The 18053-nt window shown below is 39.3% G+C and overlaps 1 protein-coding gene across 4 annotated transcripts in view; it reads left to right on the plus strand.

The window, feature by feature from the left end:
• The window catches only part of Ralgapa2 (Ral GTPase activating protein catalytic subunit alpha 2), a 269491-nt gene that overhangs the window by 90281 nt on the left and 161157 nt on the right, over positions 1 to 18053 (plus strand). For 3 of the 4 annotated variants that reach the window (XR_009591640.1, XM_060383131.1, XM_060383130.1), the window contains exons 16-19: positions 1374 to 1538; positions 4548 to 4688; positions 10365 to 10499; positions 12838 to 12935. Coding sequence is in view for 3 of the 4 variants with exons in the window: in XM_060383131.1 (XP_060239114.1) it covers positions 1374 to 1538; positions 4548 to 4688; positions 10365 to 10499; positions 12838 to 12935 (539 nt within the window). In the remaining variant the exon portion in view is untranslated. The remainder of the gene's footprint in view (positions 1 to 1373; positions 1539 to 4547; positions 4689 to 10364; positions 10500 to 12837; positions 12936 to 18053) is intronic. The other variant, XM_060383132.1, reaches the window with a different exon arrangement.

Raw genomic sequence — 18053 nt, forward strand, 5'->3', positions numbered from 1 at the left:
AGCATTGCAGTAGAACAGCTTAATTCCAGTTTAGATTTAGACTGTGCAGTGCAGTAATTTTCTAACCTAGCTTGAGCAACAAGTCACTTTTTCTCCATAATTGAAGCGAAACAGGACTCTTTTTAGAAATACAAACTAGACTAGAGGTCCTTCTTCTCTTTTGGTTCTCTCTTGCATTTCTGAGATTTCTATATGAACTAGGCCCTGGAAGAGTCAAGATACTTTCTGCAGGAGGCTGGCTACCTACGACAGTGATTCTCAGTCTAGAGGAGAGTATGCCCTGCCAAAGAGGAAAGAGCTAAGATAGAAGATGGCGCTTACTTTTTCAAAAGTGTTTCCTGCATCCTGAAGCTGTTTAAATAAACGCAGGCATGCACTCACTCACAGGAACACCCGTGTGTAGGATACACTGTATCCTAACGTACTTTTTCCTACTTAGTGTGTAAACACAGCCCTATGAAGACATAAATTAGCATTGGAAAGTAAACAACTATAAAAGTGGTGTTTTCCTGGGAGATGTGAACAAATTATTTAAACAATGACTATGACAAACATCTTAATTTATCTTGCCTTATTCTAAAAAGTGATTTAAATATTTATTATAGAAATACATGCCTAAGCACTAAACTAGTGAAAACAGATACTGTATGCCAAGGAAACTTGATGTGAAAATAAGCCACAAGTTCTATCTATTGTCTACATATTCCTGGGCAAAAAAATCTCCTAAATGTCTTAGTCTTTTTCCTTCTGAATTTCTTTTGGGGCTTTGCCCTTTTTTTCAAATAATTGACCAGAACACTGAGGAATGAGAAGTCAAATATCAGACCACATTGTTACATTGTTTTGAAACTTTTCTAAAATAAGATTTTAAATTATTTGTCGATTTTTATTAACTTGCCCATTTGACCAAGTCTACATTAGAGTTGATGGTTTTCTGTGGGGACTGTAGCTGGATTGGAGTCTTCAGACACCAGTACCATTTTAAATCATCAGGACTTCAAAGTTTTTCACCTATAAGTAATAGCTTTTAAAGTACCATGGGCACACTAGCATAAGTTCTTATGACATTGTTCTTACATTGAGAAAGATTGATTAATATGTACTTTTGCATGTTGAAGTAAATACTATAAACATAAAAATTTTATGAAACTGTTGGAGATTAAAAATGCATTAATAGCAAGTATTTTTAGGTTATGACATAGCTTCCTAAATTGCAACTCAAGGAAGTGGTTCTTAATCCGTGGCTAGCGGGGAAGTATTGTGTGTAGCCTATTACATGCCATTATATGTGCATTGGCTGGAACAGCCTAGGCAGTAAAACGAATAATAAAAAATTCAGCCTTTAGATTGTGTTTCTCATTTTACCTTGGAAGGTTGTGTTCTAGAGTCCCAAAAAGGGACTGCTGTGGGACGATCCTTTTCTCTCAGCTGGCGTAGCCATCCAGATGTGACCGAGCCGATGAGATTCAGAAGCGCTACCACATCTGGAGCACCGGGAGTTGAGAAGGCAAGAAATATTGTCCGCCAAAAAGCAACGGGTAAATATTTGTTTAAATATCACTAAACAAATCTAATTATTATTTAAATGAACTTATAGAAATTAAATTTAAAATTCTATTCAGAATTTAAATATTAGACCTTTATTAAATGAAATGTGTTAATAGCTTATAAACTTTCTGTTCTGCTTACTTCTCAAGCCACAGGTTTTATTTTTTATTTCCAAAGTCTCTACGGTGAAAGGGAGCATGATAAACGCACCCTTAGCCTTAGTGATGTCATTACAAGGCAGTGTTCCTTATAGAATTTAGTGATAACTGGTTCCAACAAAGAAAAGGAGGGTAACCCACTTGGTTTTAGGAGTGAAAGGACACATTCTCATCTGTTACTTCTCTGGAAACACGGAGTTTGTTATGCCTATAGGCTCTGCTTTTATAACCCATCTGAACTAGCACTGGTACTCTATCAAGAACCTGCCATGAACAGACTGCTTTTACTAAGGCAAGAGACAAATCTTTATAAAGGAAGCCGACCATGAGGAGATCAAGGGTCACACCCCCCTACCCTACCTTGTTCTCTGATTGAGGATTTACACAACCATATCTCAGTTCCTGATAGTTTCTCTCATCAGCAGGACCATGAAATTAGAGTTGGTAGACAACAGCTTCAGAAAACCATAAACAAGATCCTCAGGCTATAAAACAAATTTTTGTTGCGTTAAACACATTTTTTCATTGCTCATTAAAAGCCTGGTATAGATGGCTTAGCTTCCTGTTGGCTTTTTTGTCTAAGTATATTGTTCCCTAACTGTAACTTTCTCATTCTTTATACCGTAGCATTTGCTGGCAATTATCTTTTTTTATGATCTGAACCACCTATTCTAGTCATTGTCCTTCATTCTGTTTCTGAGAAACCTAGTTCCTAAAAACATGCAGCACTGAGGAGAGGCCCACTGATACCCTTTCTCAGCTAAACTCCTGCAGTCTTCTCTGCGATCACTGGTTCCTTTAGTAAAATATAGATCAGAAGTGTGTCAAAGGCAGTGTCTTTCCCAAGCAGGGCAGGCCTATGCTGCCCTTGCCACCCTCTTTGAATTCCAATATACACACTAATTAGAAACCATTGCATTTTGTTTACATGTGTTAAAAAGCAGCAAACATGCATTTTCCAAATGACATTAATTTTCATCACGCATTTTAAACAGCAATGTGGTAGAAGCACCAGCATGATGTTCTCAGGTATTTGAGGGTCCACTTGACATTGGACCAACTGTTTGCAAAGGTTTTGTAAAGATATTTGTGGAATATGTACTTTAAAACTATAAGGTTGGCTTTTAGAGAAGTAACTACATTTTAAAAGTCTAGAACCATTTATGTTTGCAAGACTGTGAAGACTGTCAGTTGCATGAGTCTGTTATCTTTATGTTTTATATATACACATGTGTGCATATATATATGCATTTTCTATTGTGTTTTATATCTTTTAAAACGATAAATGTTGTGAAACAGTTGTTACCTATTAATAGACTTTGAATATTTCTTGTATATCTTGCTGTTTAATAAAACTAATATACGCAGGTGATTTTACTCAGTTTTATTTTCCTACTTTTTAACAAAGCCCCAAGTGTTTTCCCTGTACCTTGAGTGTGTAGAAGGCATTTCTATGAGTATAGAAGCTTACAGAGACAATTCTCTGTGCTCTTTGGAGGAATTAATAGCAGCTAGTAATAATTATTATGGAATAGCCTCTCAAAAGTAACTTTGTTTCTCTAATCTCTTTAAGAGAGCATTTTAAGGTGTTCACATAATGATTCACCTTATAGATTTGAGTTAGCTAACGAGGTCACTGGCAGTGACACCAGGGAAATAGATTTAACAAAGGACATCAGAGTGTACTTAAAGAGGTCAAAGATAACTTTGGCCCTGAGTGTCAATGATGGTGAGAATTCAGACTTTTAAACTCGAGAGTGATCAAAGTATGTCTTAATTGCCATATAAAACAGCTAGTGTTTTACTATTTCTAAAATGCATGGTGATCCATTTTGGAAAAACGTACAATCATTTTGCTTTATAAAAGGAAAGCTCTTTAAACAGTGCTCAGATAAAGTGCTGGCTGCATCTGGAGAGAAACCTTTCACACTTTGACATTCACATGGTGTTGCCCTAGGCAACACCATTCATGAATTATATAGTAATCTCATTGCTGGGAACACTGATAGCAAGGGATAGGGGAAGGGACAGTAAAGTAAAAAGTTTGTTTCAGTTTTTGCAAATGTGCCACCTTTGTATATAGTTTTTCTTTTTAACTTATGCGTAGCAGAAGTACATAATATATTAGCATAGCAAATAATCCTTTGTATTTTGATTTTAAAGGTAACATTGATTTTGTTTATTGTAGTTTTATGTATTTGAAGCATGTTCTGTGTTTTTCTTATTATATGTTTAACCAACAATGTATGAGAAAAATCAAAAGTTGATATTGAGAAACTTTGGCTAAACTAAATGTGAAATACAATATAAAAAGATAGGTTTCATGGATATCAAATAAAAATACTGAGTCATGTATGTAGTCATGACTACATGACTTTGAGATACTTAGTTTACTAAATGGTGAGTTTTTAAATACAGTCAGCTCTCAGTAAATCAATTTCTGAATTGTTCATTACTTAATAGAAAAATTTTTCTCTTGGACCAGGTTTTCCTTTTCTTCTGTGCTCTTTGTATGTGTATTCTTTGGGAAGAGGTAGTAGTGTGTTAATAATGCAATAATGCTGTCTCATTCTGGTAAGCTCTGATACATAGCAGCAAAAGGAAAGGCAATGTATGAAGCATTTCCAAATGAAACTTGTTCCTTGTGTGGACTGATCGTTCTAAGTCAACAGTGATTGGCTGAACGTTGGCTGTATTTAGAGACTGTGATTATGTTCTCTCATTTTACTGACTTTTAAACGTTGCCTTTAAATGTTTAAAGGAAACGCAGCACTTAGAACTTAGAAGCGGTGAAAGGTCTTGATGTGTTCTGATACAATGTTACTTTATCTCTCCTGGAAGCTAAGCGAAGCCAGTCTATCAGCAACTGTGTCCACCTCTCTGAGCCTTTGCCTGCCACTAAAAGCGTCCCGCTCCTCCTCCATACCGTGAGCGCTCTCTTACCTGGTTTCTCTTACTCTTCTTGCTCTCACAGGCTGTCAGGTACTGTAATGCTGTCTCATGTGTCCATCCATGTCCCCAGGCTTCTCCCTCCTGCCCTAGGCCTTGCTTCATGACTCACCCGAGTCACACCCAGAAGGCTGCTTATTGCACTTGTGTTAAATTTCAAAGAATATTAATGGTTATTTTTGTGTAGTTCATGCTTAGTAGCAAGTAGGTACTCAAAAATTCTATAATCCTGCTAGTTATCAGATTCATGCTGATATTTGAGGTTTTAGTTAAAAAAAAGTGAAAACAGTGCTAATTGTCAAAACATTCTCTTTTTAGATTTCACTCAGAAACTGAACTTAGTTCACTTGTGTTTTTTTCTCATGATGTTATAGTACCCAGCACAGTAAGGTAAACATAGTTAATAGTCTATTGTGTATCTTGAAGTAGCCAGAGTAGAGTGTTTGAAAAACTTGTCAAATAAATGCCAAGAGTGATGGATACACTAGTTATCCTGGTCTGATGTCACGTTGCCACACTGTCCGCACATCAGGATGCCACAGTGTGTGCTACCACTGTGTGTGATTACACCGTGCCAGTCATAGGGGAGGATGTCATGGTAACAAAACCAAGTTTCCTCATGTTTTGCCTAGTCAGTTCTCAAAGGGAATTTACTTCCTGTGGTGAGTAATTATAGCTATAAAGAAATAATCTTCAGTGATTTTTAGGTGAACCAGATTTCAATTAAGAGGGAGATTTTCCCATGTTCCTTTTATGTTCTGAATTCTGACACATAGATTTTGACTTTTTAAATATTGGAGATAGCCTGATGATGGTTTCTGTAGCACAAACACGGTAGCACTATTGTAGTTTGACAAAACAAAAATCAAAACTTAAGTAAAATACCATGAGGGAAGAAGTTAGTTTTAGCTGAAAGTGTGGACTATAATGTTGCTTAGAAAATGCACTTTAGTGAATACTTGAGTGTGAAAACAGTAAGGAGAGCATTGGAAAGGGGCCACCATTAGTTAAGTTGCTGCTAAACAGTAAATTCTTGAGGTTTAGATTGTCTAGAAAGTGTTTCTTCTTAGTGGTGATTAAGGAGGTCTTTAAAATAGTTTTCTATACATTTTGCTGAATGACACCAGAAAGAAAATTTTAATATGAAAAGTTTTATCTCATTGTCTATTTTATTTCCATAATGTCTCACCTAAGTTTTCTCACTGTTTTTTCTGGGATATGTTCTCAGAAAAAAAAAAATCTTCCTATTAATAACTTTATTTTAAAAGTTTTGTTCTTATTCAGAATTACTATTTTGATTTACTCAAATTCCTGGTTCTTATGTGTGTGTACATGGCTCCAGCAGAAGTTGAGTTATTTACTGCAGTTACCGTCAACTAGGGATGACTTGGTAACAATTGGAGACATTTTTGGTTGTCATAGTGAGATCTGGTAGGTAGAAGCCAGAGATGCTGCTAAGTACCTCCGCTGAGACAAGCCTACAGCAGAAATGGCCAAGCCTCAAATACTAATCATACAAATAGGGCAAAACCTATAGCCCTGTATAGTGGAGCAAGCGAGACCAGACTCGTGTTTGCCCGTCTCTGCCATCTTCACCCGTGGTTTTATAGCAGGGTTACCCTGAGGACACACGCTGCTGCTGTTTGATCTGACAGCTACAGTGACGAGTACTTCTCAGTTGTCCTTCATTAGTTAGAGTGTCAGTAGAGTAGGCCAAGGGAAGTGTTTGCCAGGCCTGGGCGTGTATATTCTTCCTGGCTGGCGATTTGTAGCATTGCTGTGTTCTGATGTACATCTGAGTTCGTGGCTATCTCTTTGCTAATCTGTGGCTAAATGATAAGCAGGTTCTTTAAATTTTCCTTTCTGGCTACAAGTTGAGTATTTTTTTGTTTTTTGCTTTTCCTTTTTCTTTTGTTTTATTGTATTGGTGGTTGCTAATTTTATTATGGCAGCAGTCCTTGTTTTGGTTTCTAATCTGCGTGAGTCAGTCCACCAAAACTGTAATAATAGAAACAGTGGTGGTAGATTTGGAGGTGTGGAAAGCAGTGGTGTTTGAATTTGGGGAGAGTCGAAACGACCCGCTTCCATTAATATGAGTATTGAGAACACCATGCACCTGGGAAGAAGGCATGCCAGCAGGGGAGTCCCCTTTCTCCTAAATGAAAACATTCTCTCCCAGCTGTCTTGAAATGTCAGCTGCTTTCTGTGATGGGATATTTGTCAGTCTGCAGCACTTAATATGCTCTATGCAAGGGTAGATTTTTATTTTATTTTGGGAATATTGTAATGGTTATAACTAGCAGATTGACTGTTTTTCCTCATCCCAACTTATGGCCCTTGCATAGCTACTTCTCCATCTTTCCATAAGTGGAAGTGCTTCTTGTTAGGACCTGTACTAACTACTCTCAGTAAGCCTGACTTTGGGGAGCTGAAGTGTTAAATGGAAAGCATCTTTTAAGCTTTTGTAAGGCCGAGTTGGCATCATGAATGATGTTTTTAAAATTAAGACCTTACATTCTAATTTTGCTTATGGAGCCTTGTATGTGGGATACATGGAGCATAGAATATTACTTATTGGAGACTGAGCCTTGGCTATATTTAATAAGATGGAATAAGGAAGTCTTGAATTAAAGAATGAGTGAAAAGTAGACAACATCTGGAGAAAATAGAAATTAACTGAAGAGCTTACACATTTACTTCGCTCATGCTCTTTTCTCAGTGGGGGTAAAAGAATCCTTTTGTTCATTTTGCTGATGTTTCCAATGGAGCTTTGGAAAGCAGTGGGTTAGGGATGGTGTTGAGTAACTATAGCCTCAGGAGACAGGAAAGTTAGTACTTTTAATTGGCTGTCACTAGACTTCACAGAGCAGAAATGAAGTTAGAATCTGAGGCAGAATTCAGCTCTTCAAAGTGATTCAAACAGAAATCATGTGACATTCAAAACAGGATGCATCAAATCTGAGATTTATTGCACAATTGTTATGTAACTCAGATGTTCTTTTTCTGTTTGACAGGCAATCCTGTATCTTTACATTTTACTTCAGCATTAAGATCATTTTCATTAGTTACAAAAGAGCAGCTCAACAGGACACAGTCAATGGGAGCAGCTACAGCCCACCATGCTTTTTCTTCAACCACAGCATGCAGCAGAGGGAGACCGAGAAGCATTAGGAAGAAAAGGGTGTTAGAGTGTTATTCTCTTGTTTATTGTATAGAGCTCATTTTGAGTACACAAACAAGTCATGTACACCTTCAAATCAGCAAGTTGGATTTATAGTACAACATAAGAATAATTGAAAATTCTTTTTTTTAACACATTTTTCAATTGATAGTCAACTCCAAGGGTAGCCCAAGCCTGAGAGAACAGCAAGATACGTAGCTGTTCCCTTCCTTCCCTTCCTGTGGCCTATTCTTCCATCCTTGTCATTTCCAGTTCTTTCTACAGGCTTGGACTTTCTCCATCTGAGAAGTCCCTCTTAACAGTTTTGGAAAAACAAGGCCTTAAGAGATGTATTAGACCTGTCTGTTGGAAAGGCGGACAGCTGGTGGTAGCAGGCTCCTCGTCCTTCGTCTACTGTGTTGAGGACCAGTGGGGACACTCTAATTTGGAAACCACAGTGCTGTGGCTGTGTTGCATCCCACCAGATGGCGATGTTCTTTCTCTTTAGAAAGACGCTGCCAGTGTTGGCTCAGCTCTTATTTACTCCTGCTCAGAGCCCAGAAACTGGCATCCACCAGTGTTTGGCACCAGGCTTCAGAGAGAAAAACCCACTCTTCCCTTTGTCCACAAAAACAGGCACTGACCAATTATTTTTTAGAAAGTTTGGAAGCTCGTGGGCTCCCTCTGCTGATACAGGAGTGAAGAATTTAGTATCTTCCTTTCACCATTTTGTAAAATTAGAATAAGAAGATAACTGGAAGGGCTAGCCCCATAATGTTGAGGGCTCTGTTGCTAAATACTCTAGCAGACCTGTGAAAAGAGTCTAGTTTTCGCTCTGGAATGCATAGGTAGATTAAAAATTTGCACATATTCCTTGTGTGTCTTCTGTGGAAAAACAAACACTTCTTTGTAGCTCAGGAGAAGCACTAGGCAAAGATGACCTAGGAAATATGAAACTGTCTCTTCATGCCATCTTGGCCCATCTTTTCTCTTGTGCTCAGGTTCTCTTTAGCCTCTACCTTTAAACTATGGTCTAGTTGGAACTTTGATTCATAGCAAAGACTCACACAAAGCTCATGGTTTTGAGGCCTTGCAATTGTACTAGTATAGCAGAACATGGAATTTTCATTTGGGTGGAACAAAGCAGAAGAGCCATCCTTTGTGGAAATCCCGTATATTAAATCCAGACTCATCCTATGCACACAAATCTCCTTTGGAGGAGTGAGTCTTCACTGTGGCTTATGTCCAAATGGGAGGACTTTACATGGGACTAGTACCACCCATGTAATGAAGCTCTATTGCAGCTGAACAACTAGGTGACAGAGTCAGTTAAAATAATATAGTCTGGGTTTTGGGAACTCTCTTTTTAAAGTAGTAAAACTTTAGCTGATTTATGGTGACATGGGTATGGGGATATGAAGTTTTATGACCTCATCACTGAGTTTGGAGTCTAGTGAAGAACTGAGCTGTGGCTTTGCATGTGGAATTCATAACAAGATATGTACATGCTTGGTGCAGCATGGGGATGAGGGGCAGGGAACAGGGGACAGATTAGCAGAGGGGAGTGAAGAGCAGGAGGAAGAGAGCAGAAGGTGCCAAAAGGATCAGTGTTTCAGAGAATACAGAGAGTGGGAACTCCTATATGATGATTAGGGATCCATTTGTGGGGTAGGAGTGAGACAGGCCCCACCCCACACAGGACAGAGCTGACTGATGCCAGACGCTGTCGCACCTTCATTGTAGAGGGGCCTCTCTGCTGGCTGAGGAGAGAACAGCATGCCGCTCACATGGCCTAAGCAGAGATGATGCAGTCCTGAGGCTGTGAGTCTAGAGGGAGGGGGAAGGGGTCGTGGCTGCTCCTAAAAGATTAAAATGAATTGTGCACTTTAAGAATGGACTAGAAGGGAAGCCTGTATTCCTTTAGGGGAATAGAGGATGTAAAGTATTAGCAAGATTATCAGATGTTGAATGCTTATGTTTAGTATTCCAGTTTATACCATGTAGATCATTTTGTGCTTTGTGACTAGTTCAGCTTTGTACATGGTCATGTGAGTATTAAATAGTATTTTCTTTTGTACACTTTACATTATCTATTAGAAGGATGAGTGCAGTTGGGATTCTTGTTTTCTTTCATCTTAGTTTAGTGTTGGTACCACCTGTGCTCTCGAGTATTATTTATCTATCTATTCATTTCCTACATGGCTGAGTCTTTCCTTTGTGCTGGGAAATTTCAGATATCTCAGTGTTATCAACCATCTTTGTGAATTTCTTCCCTTGCCCCCTTCCTTCACCTGGAAAACAAAAGGCTACCTAGAACTTGAGAAAAGTGTATTCATAGAATGGAGTGTTAGTGTTAATAAGTTAGGAAGTGTGGTGGTGTGCATGCAGAGTGTCTCACTGCAGTCTGGTTTCCAAAACAAACAAACAAACAAACAAACAAACAAAATCTGAAACTTAATGTGTTAACTCAGTTAAGTGTGAAGTGTTTTTTGTTTGTTTGTTTTAAATCTCCGACCATATTCCTACATGTTGTGTGTTAATGCTTTCAGAAGTGGAGGAGTTCCAACAGGCTGAGAACACACCAGCAGCGGACTCTGATTATCTTGTGGTGGGACAGCAGCAGGTCCCCCGGAGCAGCAGCACCTCCGACATTACTGAGCCTTTGTGCTCAGATTCTTCTCAAGGTATGCAGAAATGTCAGTTCTTTGTTTGACTGGCTGATTAGTTTTGAGACAGGGTCTCCCTCTTTTTCTGTGGCAGGCTTGGAACTCAGTATGTTGCCCAGGTTGGCCTCGTCAGGCAGGCCCTTCCTGTCTCTGCCTCCCAAGTACAGGGATGGGCTTGGGATGGTGGTAAGCTACAGGTAGTATTGCCTCTCACGGTTATTTTAAATATTTATTTCAGTGCGGGGGGGGGGGGAGTGAGGGAGAGAGAGGGAGGTTGCATGTTGTGTGTGTGTTGCTGGTGTGCACATGTGTACATGTCTGGAGGCCAGAGACTACTGTGAGCTGTCTTTCCCTGATGACTTTCACACTATTTACTTACTTGAGGCAAAGCCTTTTGCTTATCTGAAAGCTTACCAGTGAGCTCTGAGGAGCCTCTTGTCTCCCGCTGCCCTGCCCCAGGTTGCCCCATGCTGCCTCATCCAGCTTTTTACATGGGGATCTGCGCTCAGGCCTTCAGGCCTGTACAGCAACCTCTGAGCCATCTCCCCAGCCCTATGTTTACTTTTTGATTTGACTGTAAGAATGTGACTTCTGGACACAAAACTTTCTTGCTTTTTAATATATTCTTTTAACATACACATCTATTCTCTTCAAGTTTGGCATGACTGGGTACTAGAGAGGGGTCCGAGTGACTAGAGTAGGAGGGACAAAGAATGATCCCAAAGAAAAGAAGCTTAGCAAGTCAGAAGGCAGGAAGGAAGCATGAGAGGCAGGAGGGCCAGCTATGGGAAGAGCTAGAGGGGTTGGGATGGGCATGAAAGCTGGCCGGCTGTGTATTAGCAGCCCACAGGCTTCACTGGGGTCGGTAGGAACCCTTTCAGAGCATGCATCTGGTTTCCCTTCTTTTCAGCAGCAGATAGGGTGTGGAAGTGAGGAGGCAGTCAGTTGGTACCAAAGCTGCAGACAGTGGCAGTGCATCTTGCAGTGAAAAAACACACTTCAGTGTGTACAGATAGCAGTAAATGTACTGGCAATTTCACTTTAGTTCCATGAGTCAGTCAGAACACAACCTGCCTTGTTTGTCAGCAGAACCTCCTGTCTTCTACTACCAGAGTTAGCAAATGAGAAGGGAAGCTTTTCCTTAAAAACTCCCTTGACACAAATTACAGCAAAAATAAAGATGAGAAAATATATTATCTGAAAATTTTCTACTCTTTAAAGGGTTTTATGTGGATCATTAGGGATGGAGATAACACATAGACACACACACACACAGATACACACACACACTTTGTGGTAGACTACTTGCCCAGCATACAGGAAGCCTGGAATTTATCCTTGGGACTATCAGGAGAAACAAAGCAAACAATATTCCCTTAAATATTTGGGAGAATACACCAGTTGCTTGGGGTTTTCTTAAAAGAAAGTTTTTAGATCCTTTCAAATTTTAATAAAGTTCACCTGAGAGAAGAAAAGCTCCAGCGATCTAGTGCTCATGTGCTTCCTTCCTGAAGAGTTCAGAGAGCATTGCTTGTTTGTTAAAGGGTCTCCATTAGCCCAGGCTGGCCTGGAACTTGCACATTCTCCGACCTCCAAGAGGAGATTGATTTTTAAGTACTCTGATCACATGAGTATATGAGGTAGTACATAAGCTGATTACGATGACTTACCTGTGCAGATTTCAAAAACAGCATGTTATAATAAGAGGTAAAAATGCAGTATTTGCCATGTAAAAATTACAAATTAAAGAACTGTGAGACTACTTTGATTTTTCTTAATTTGGCTTCGATGTTTTGCTAGAAACTGGTTTATATATTAATTTCTTTCAAATTTATTGGCTCCAGATTATTCATTAGATGTCCTTATGATCTTTCTTAAATATTTGCAGTTTTTGTGGTGGCATTCCCTTTTAAATCATTGACCCTGTCTCTGCTTTCTTGTGCTAGTCTCCATATTCAGGCAACAAACCCCGAGCTGTTCTGGTCTTCCCTTCCAGTTGTATCACAGGCCAGGCCAGGCAGCCCTTTGTCCAGATCTGTCTCCAAGCCCAGCTCCCTGGAGTGATGTGTTGCATGTGCCTATCCGGCATAGTTCACTGCATAGTACGCTGAGCCACAGTGATCAGCTTTCCATCTGCCCCAGCTGAAGCTCAAGGCCAGGCCTCTGTGTAGACTGCGTGCATAGATGCTGCCAGTGCAGACCCAAAGTCAGCAGCTCCTCTGTGCATCCCACAACATGTAGATACAATGGTTTATCTATCTGTTTCTGCCTCTGCCACCCTGCCTGCCTTTCTGTCTGCCTGTCTCCCTTTTTACCTTCTCAAACATTCATTTTATTATTTTTACCCCATCTCTAGGTCAAAGGGTAGAAAATTCACAGAACTTGACCTCTTCAGAACCCAAGCCTGTTCAAGAGAGTAAAGGACATGTGAAGCATGAGCATGAAGGAATAACAGTAAGACTTCCAAGAGAAAATCCCTTTGTTATTATAAACCAAGCATAAATTATACCACAATTATGAATTTATTGATGGTAGTTATACATTTTTCCCATTTACATTGATTAGAGGTCCAAATAATCTTGAAGTCACTTAAGGTTGTTCTTGCTTTCTAGGTAAAATACAGTCATTCTACAAAAATGGGAGGAGGGGTCTACATGAAGTGGGGTTTACTGCCTGGTCTCCTGTTGTACAGTACACTTTTGGGCAGGTGTACTTCCTTGTAAAATCTTGATTTCAGATTCCCATTTTTGTATTTTAGATGATAGCCTCTACCTGACACAGTATTCCTAAAGCATATCTGGTATGGTTTTGTTTGATTTTGTAAAGAAGGTACTCATTTAAAAAAGAAATATGAAACATAAAGAAGAAATGGCTTATAACTCATTCAGATAATCTCTATTTGTGTTTTAAAATCCAGTATATATTTATAGAAAACATAGCTGTTTCAGAAACATAAAACATAAGGGTCCCTTCCTTGCTGCTACTTGTTTAGAAGATAGCAAAGTTGAGTTCTTGTATTTATTTGTTTAAAAAAGGCATGTGTCAGCTCACTTGTATAAATCTTGATTTTTTGCAATGAAACAGATTCAGATAAACCCATTCCTACCCAAGCATCAAAACAATTTATGGTGTTGTTGCTTTAGCCACTAATTTTGTTGTTTTTGTTTTGTTTTGGTTTTGGTTTATTTTGTTTTGTTATCTACTATTAATTTTTTATTTTCTTTTTATAGTGTTTATTTTTTTATTAATTATAGTTTATTCACTTTGTATCCCAGCTGTAACCCCCTTCCACCTCCCCTCCAATTCCATCTTCCCTCCCTCATCTCATCCCATTCCCCTCCCCAAGTCCACTGATAGGGGAGGCCCTCCTACCCTTCCCTCTGACCCTAACCTATCAGGTCTTATCAGGACTGGCTGCATTATCTTCCTTTGTGGCCTAGTAAGGGTGCTCCCCACTCAGGGGAAGGTGATCAAAGAGCAGGCCAATCAGTTCATGTCAGAGACAGTCCCTGTTCCCATTACTAGGAAACCCACTTGGACACTGAGCTGCCATGGGCTACATCTGAGCAGGGGTTCTAGGTTATCTCCATGCATGGTCCTTGGTTGGAGTATCAGTCTCAGAAAAGTCCCCTAAGCTAGGATTTTTCGGTTCTGTTGCTCTCCTTGTGGAGCTCCTGTCCGCTCCAGATCTTTCTATCTCCCCCTTCATTCATAAGATTCCCTACATTTGCCCAAGTTTGGTTATGAGTCTCTGCATCTGCTTTGATACCCTGCCAGGTAGAGTCTTTCAGAGGCCCCTGTGGTAGGCTCCTGTCCTGTTCCCTCTTTTCTCCCTCTTCCAAGGTCCGTCCCGTTTGCCTTTCTGAGTGAGGATTTATCATCTTACCCAGGGTCCTTCTTCTTAATTAGTTTCTTTAGGTGTACAGATTTAATATGTTTATCCTATATTATATGTCTAATATCTCTAATACATGAGTATACACCATGATGTCTAATATCTCTAATACATGAGTATATATACCATGTGTGTCTTTCGCACTCAGGATGATCTTTTCTAGTTCCCACCATTTGCCTGCAGATTTCATGATTTGCTTGTTTTCAATTGCTGAGTAGTATTCCACTGTGTAAATGTACCACAATTTCTGTATCCATTTCTCCTTTGAGGGACAACTAGGTTGTTTCAGATTCTGGCTAATACAAATAAAACTGCTATGGACATGGTTGAGCAAATGTCCTTGGTGTGTACTTGAGCATATTTTGGATATATGCCTAGGCGTGCTATAGCTGGATCTTAAAGACAGGGTTGTTGTTGTTTTTTTTCTTTGTTGGTTGGTTTTTTTGGTTTTTTTTTTTTGTGTGTGTGTGTGTGTGTGTAGCCTCTGTAGACCGGCTGGATCAAAGAGATCTGTCCGCCTCTGCTTCCTGAGTGCTGAGATTAAAGGCTTGTTTGGATTTTTAACTCCCTTCTTTTGCCTTCTCTCACAGTGGCATGGTGTTGGCTTTGTGTTACTCTGTCATTTGCATGTATATGGCTTCAAACAATATATTCCTTAGTTTCTGAAGTTTCTAAAATATCCTGCAGGTGCTATTTTTTTGTTCACTCAGTTGTATGTTTCTAGAGTATTCACATGCTATTATATAACAGTTAATTCATTTGAGTTTTCTCTGCTGTATATTTCACTATGAATATTATCACTTATTTTTCTGTTCTTTCATTGATGGGCATTTAGAGTCTTTCCAGTGTTTTAGTTTTCTGAAAGGTACGGCCATGTACCTTTTTATGTAGTTCTCAAGATCTCCATGTTCAAATGTTTCTCTGTGTGATTGTCTAGCAGTAGCATTAATAAACTACACAATAAAATAGAATGCTCCTTCCCTAAGATATAAGTGTACCACTTATATCTCTACCAGCAATGTAAAGAGTTCTTACCAGCACTTTGTGTTTTTAGACTTTTAAAGGTTTTGCAGGTTAACTGCATGGAAATGGGATATTGTGTTTGAATTTCTTAGATTACTAATAAGCTTTAAGGTTTCCATGTTGAGTGGCTGTTCATGTTTCATGTGTGAAATGCCAGCTAATGGCTTTTCTCATTTACTCTCTCCTGTGTTAGTTCTTTGTATAGCCTAAAGATTGACAAGCTACTCATGTTAGTTTGACTATGTTTGTAACAGACAACCTTACTGTGTGTGGCTGCTTTTTACTTCGCTTTCTTTGGTAAACACAAATTCTTCTTTTTGGTATTCTTTATTATGGTATATTTTATGAAATCAAAACACTTCAACTACAAAAGGATATTTTATTTGTGTTATATAAAATACCTCACTTTTGATCCACACTTTCAAGTTTATTTACCTGGAAGTGGCTCTTGTTTATGGAGGGAGGGGTGATGTAGCTGTTCCCCTTAACTGCTTCTTCTAAGTCTCATTTATCGAATCTGCTTTTTCTTTATTAATTTGAAAGACCACATCTCTGTCATATATACTGTTTCCTGGATAAATCAGCCTTCATTTGCTTCTTGGGTGTTTTGTCTTTGAATAGGACCACAGCATCTTAGCAACCATAGTCCTTCTGTGCTCACTTCTTCCAGTGGAAGTTTTCTACAACCTTTTGTCTTTCTTTGGTGTTGAGATGTTTTGTTTTCTTCTCTGTCTTGTCTAGTTGTTTCTTGTTGGTCTTTGTCATTGTCCTCAAGTTTCATTGCAGAGCATCCAAGTACAGAGTTCCTGTGGCAAAGACATTTGTCCATTCTGGTAGATGCTGTGTCTGTGCATCCATGGATGCCTTTCTTCCGCTATTTTAGAGGAATCCTATAATAATGCCTTCAAATACTATCACCCTTTTTTTGTTTCAGAATTCCAGATAGAAATGAACTAGACTTTCTTACCCTGCCTCCCATGTGTCCTAAGCCTCCTTTCATGTTTTCCATTCTTCTTGGCTCTATGGTTGCAGTCTGGGTTATTTCACCTAAAAAAGTGTCTTCTGTCTTTCATCAGTTTAACAATGCGACCTTTGGAGCTAGCCTTAGAGGTGCTTCCCATGAGCCTCAGAATGCAAGCAGAGTTCCTGTGGATCTAGTTTTGCACTTGAAGGGGGTTTGTGCTCTTATTCTTCGATTGAGATGGTGTTTTGTGTGTGTGTGGTTTTTTTTTTTTTTTTTAACCTCACAAGTATACTTTTGCTTCAAAGTTCAAATGGATTCTTTTAAATATATCTGTAACTTCTAATAATCTCTTTTTACTTGGTCATTTTATTATTCCCATCTTTTAGGCTTGTAAAATGCTCATAAATTTTAGTTCTAATTTTCTCTTTGATATGCTGAATTCCTCTGGGCATTGGGATCTATCTAGGGTTTTTCTGGTACTCTTAGGGCTGGCGGTTTGTTTCCTGAGTTGTTTGGTGACCTTTGTGAGTTACCCACTTGGCTTATCTGCATCTGTGGAAAACCCGAGTGTCGAGCTTGAAGAGGATTCTTGAGGAAAGCGCTTGTATTTTCATCTTCAGCAATCAGGAAGTGCTGCTTTGGTCAGTTCTCTTGCCATAGCAATGATAGCACTGGCTTTACCCTTACAATAGGTCATTGGATTGCCTTGAGCTCTGTTTATGAGGATAGCACTTGAAGGTCTGAGCTGCAGTGTGCAAGTGAAGTGTGATGAGTTCTACAGTTGGCCATCTTGTCTCTCTAGCATCAGAAGCAATGAGCCCACATTCTACTTTGTAGTTAAGGCAATACCATGAGTTTATTATTATTTGGGTAACTTGATATAAAGCACTTTATTAAAGTGTGTAGTAATTTTCATATAGCATGAGTTTTGTAAATACTTCCTGACTTCCTTTTTCGAAGACTAGTAACTCTGATTATACATTTTCTCCCTTTTTATTCGTTTGCTTTAACTGGTTCCTGAATCTCAGGCTTTGGAACCTGGGCATTGTTTTTGTTTTATATCCTTTAGTGGAGAAATGTTTCTATCTCATTCCTGGCTTTCTTCTCTGTCCCACCATTTTGGAATCTTTTTTGTTGTCCATTTAATTTTCTTTGACTATTCAGCCCAAAGAAATCAGAAACAAGAAATAAGACTGGTTCTTTCTTTCCACTTTTCTCCCTGCCTCCATTTGTCACCATCATGCTCATTGTTCTGTGACTTAACTTTCTCTTGCTCACACACACTGTGGAAAGCTTTAGTCCCATGCTGCAGCATTCTCCTTTTTCTCTCTCCTTCCCTTCCTCATTAGCTGCCCTCGCAGTTCCATTAGCAGGTCTCTTTTCTCCAACACTCACATGCACAAGTACTGGAATGGTCCTTCTGGTTGTGGTGTAAGTACACTTGGCTACTGTCCAGAATGTGTACTTGCTCCTATTGTCAGTATTGGTCAGAGTTCTCAAACTCATGTTAAAGCCTCTCTGCCCCCTGCCTCTGTCACAAAGCCTGTATTTCCCCTCTCTTTCCTTCTGGCTGCCCTGCACGGCCTGTAATAATCAGCTCTCTAGGCTGGAGGGATGGCTCAGAGGTTAAGAGTACTGGCTGCTCATCCAGAGGCCCTGAGTTCAATTCCCAACAACCACATGGTGGCTC

Source organism: Meriones unguiculatus, chromosome 4, assembly GCF_030254825.1.
Source record: "Meriones unguiculatus strain TT.TT164.6M chromosome 4, Bangor_MerUng_6.1, whole genome shotgun sequence".
Classification (NCBI taxonomy): domain Eukaryota; kingdom Metazoa; phylum Chordata; class Mammalia; order Rodentia; family Muridae; genus Meriones; species Meriones unguiculatus.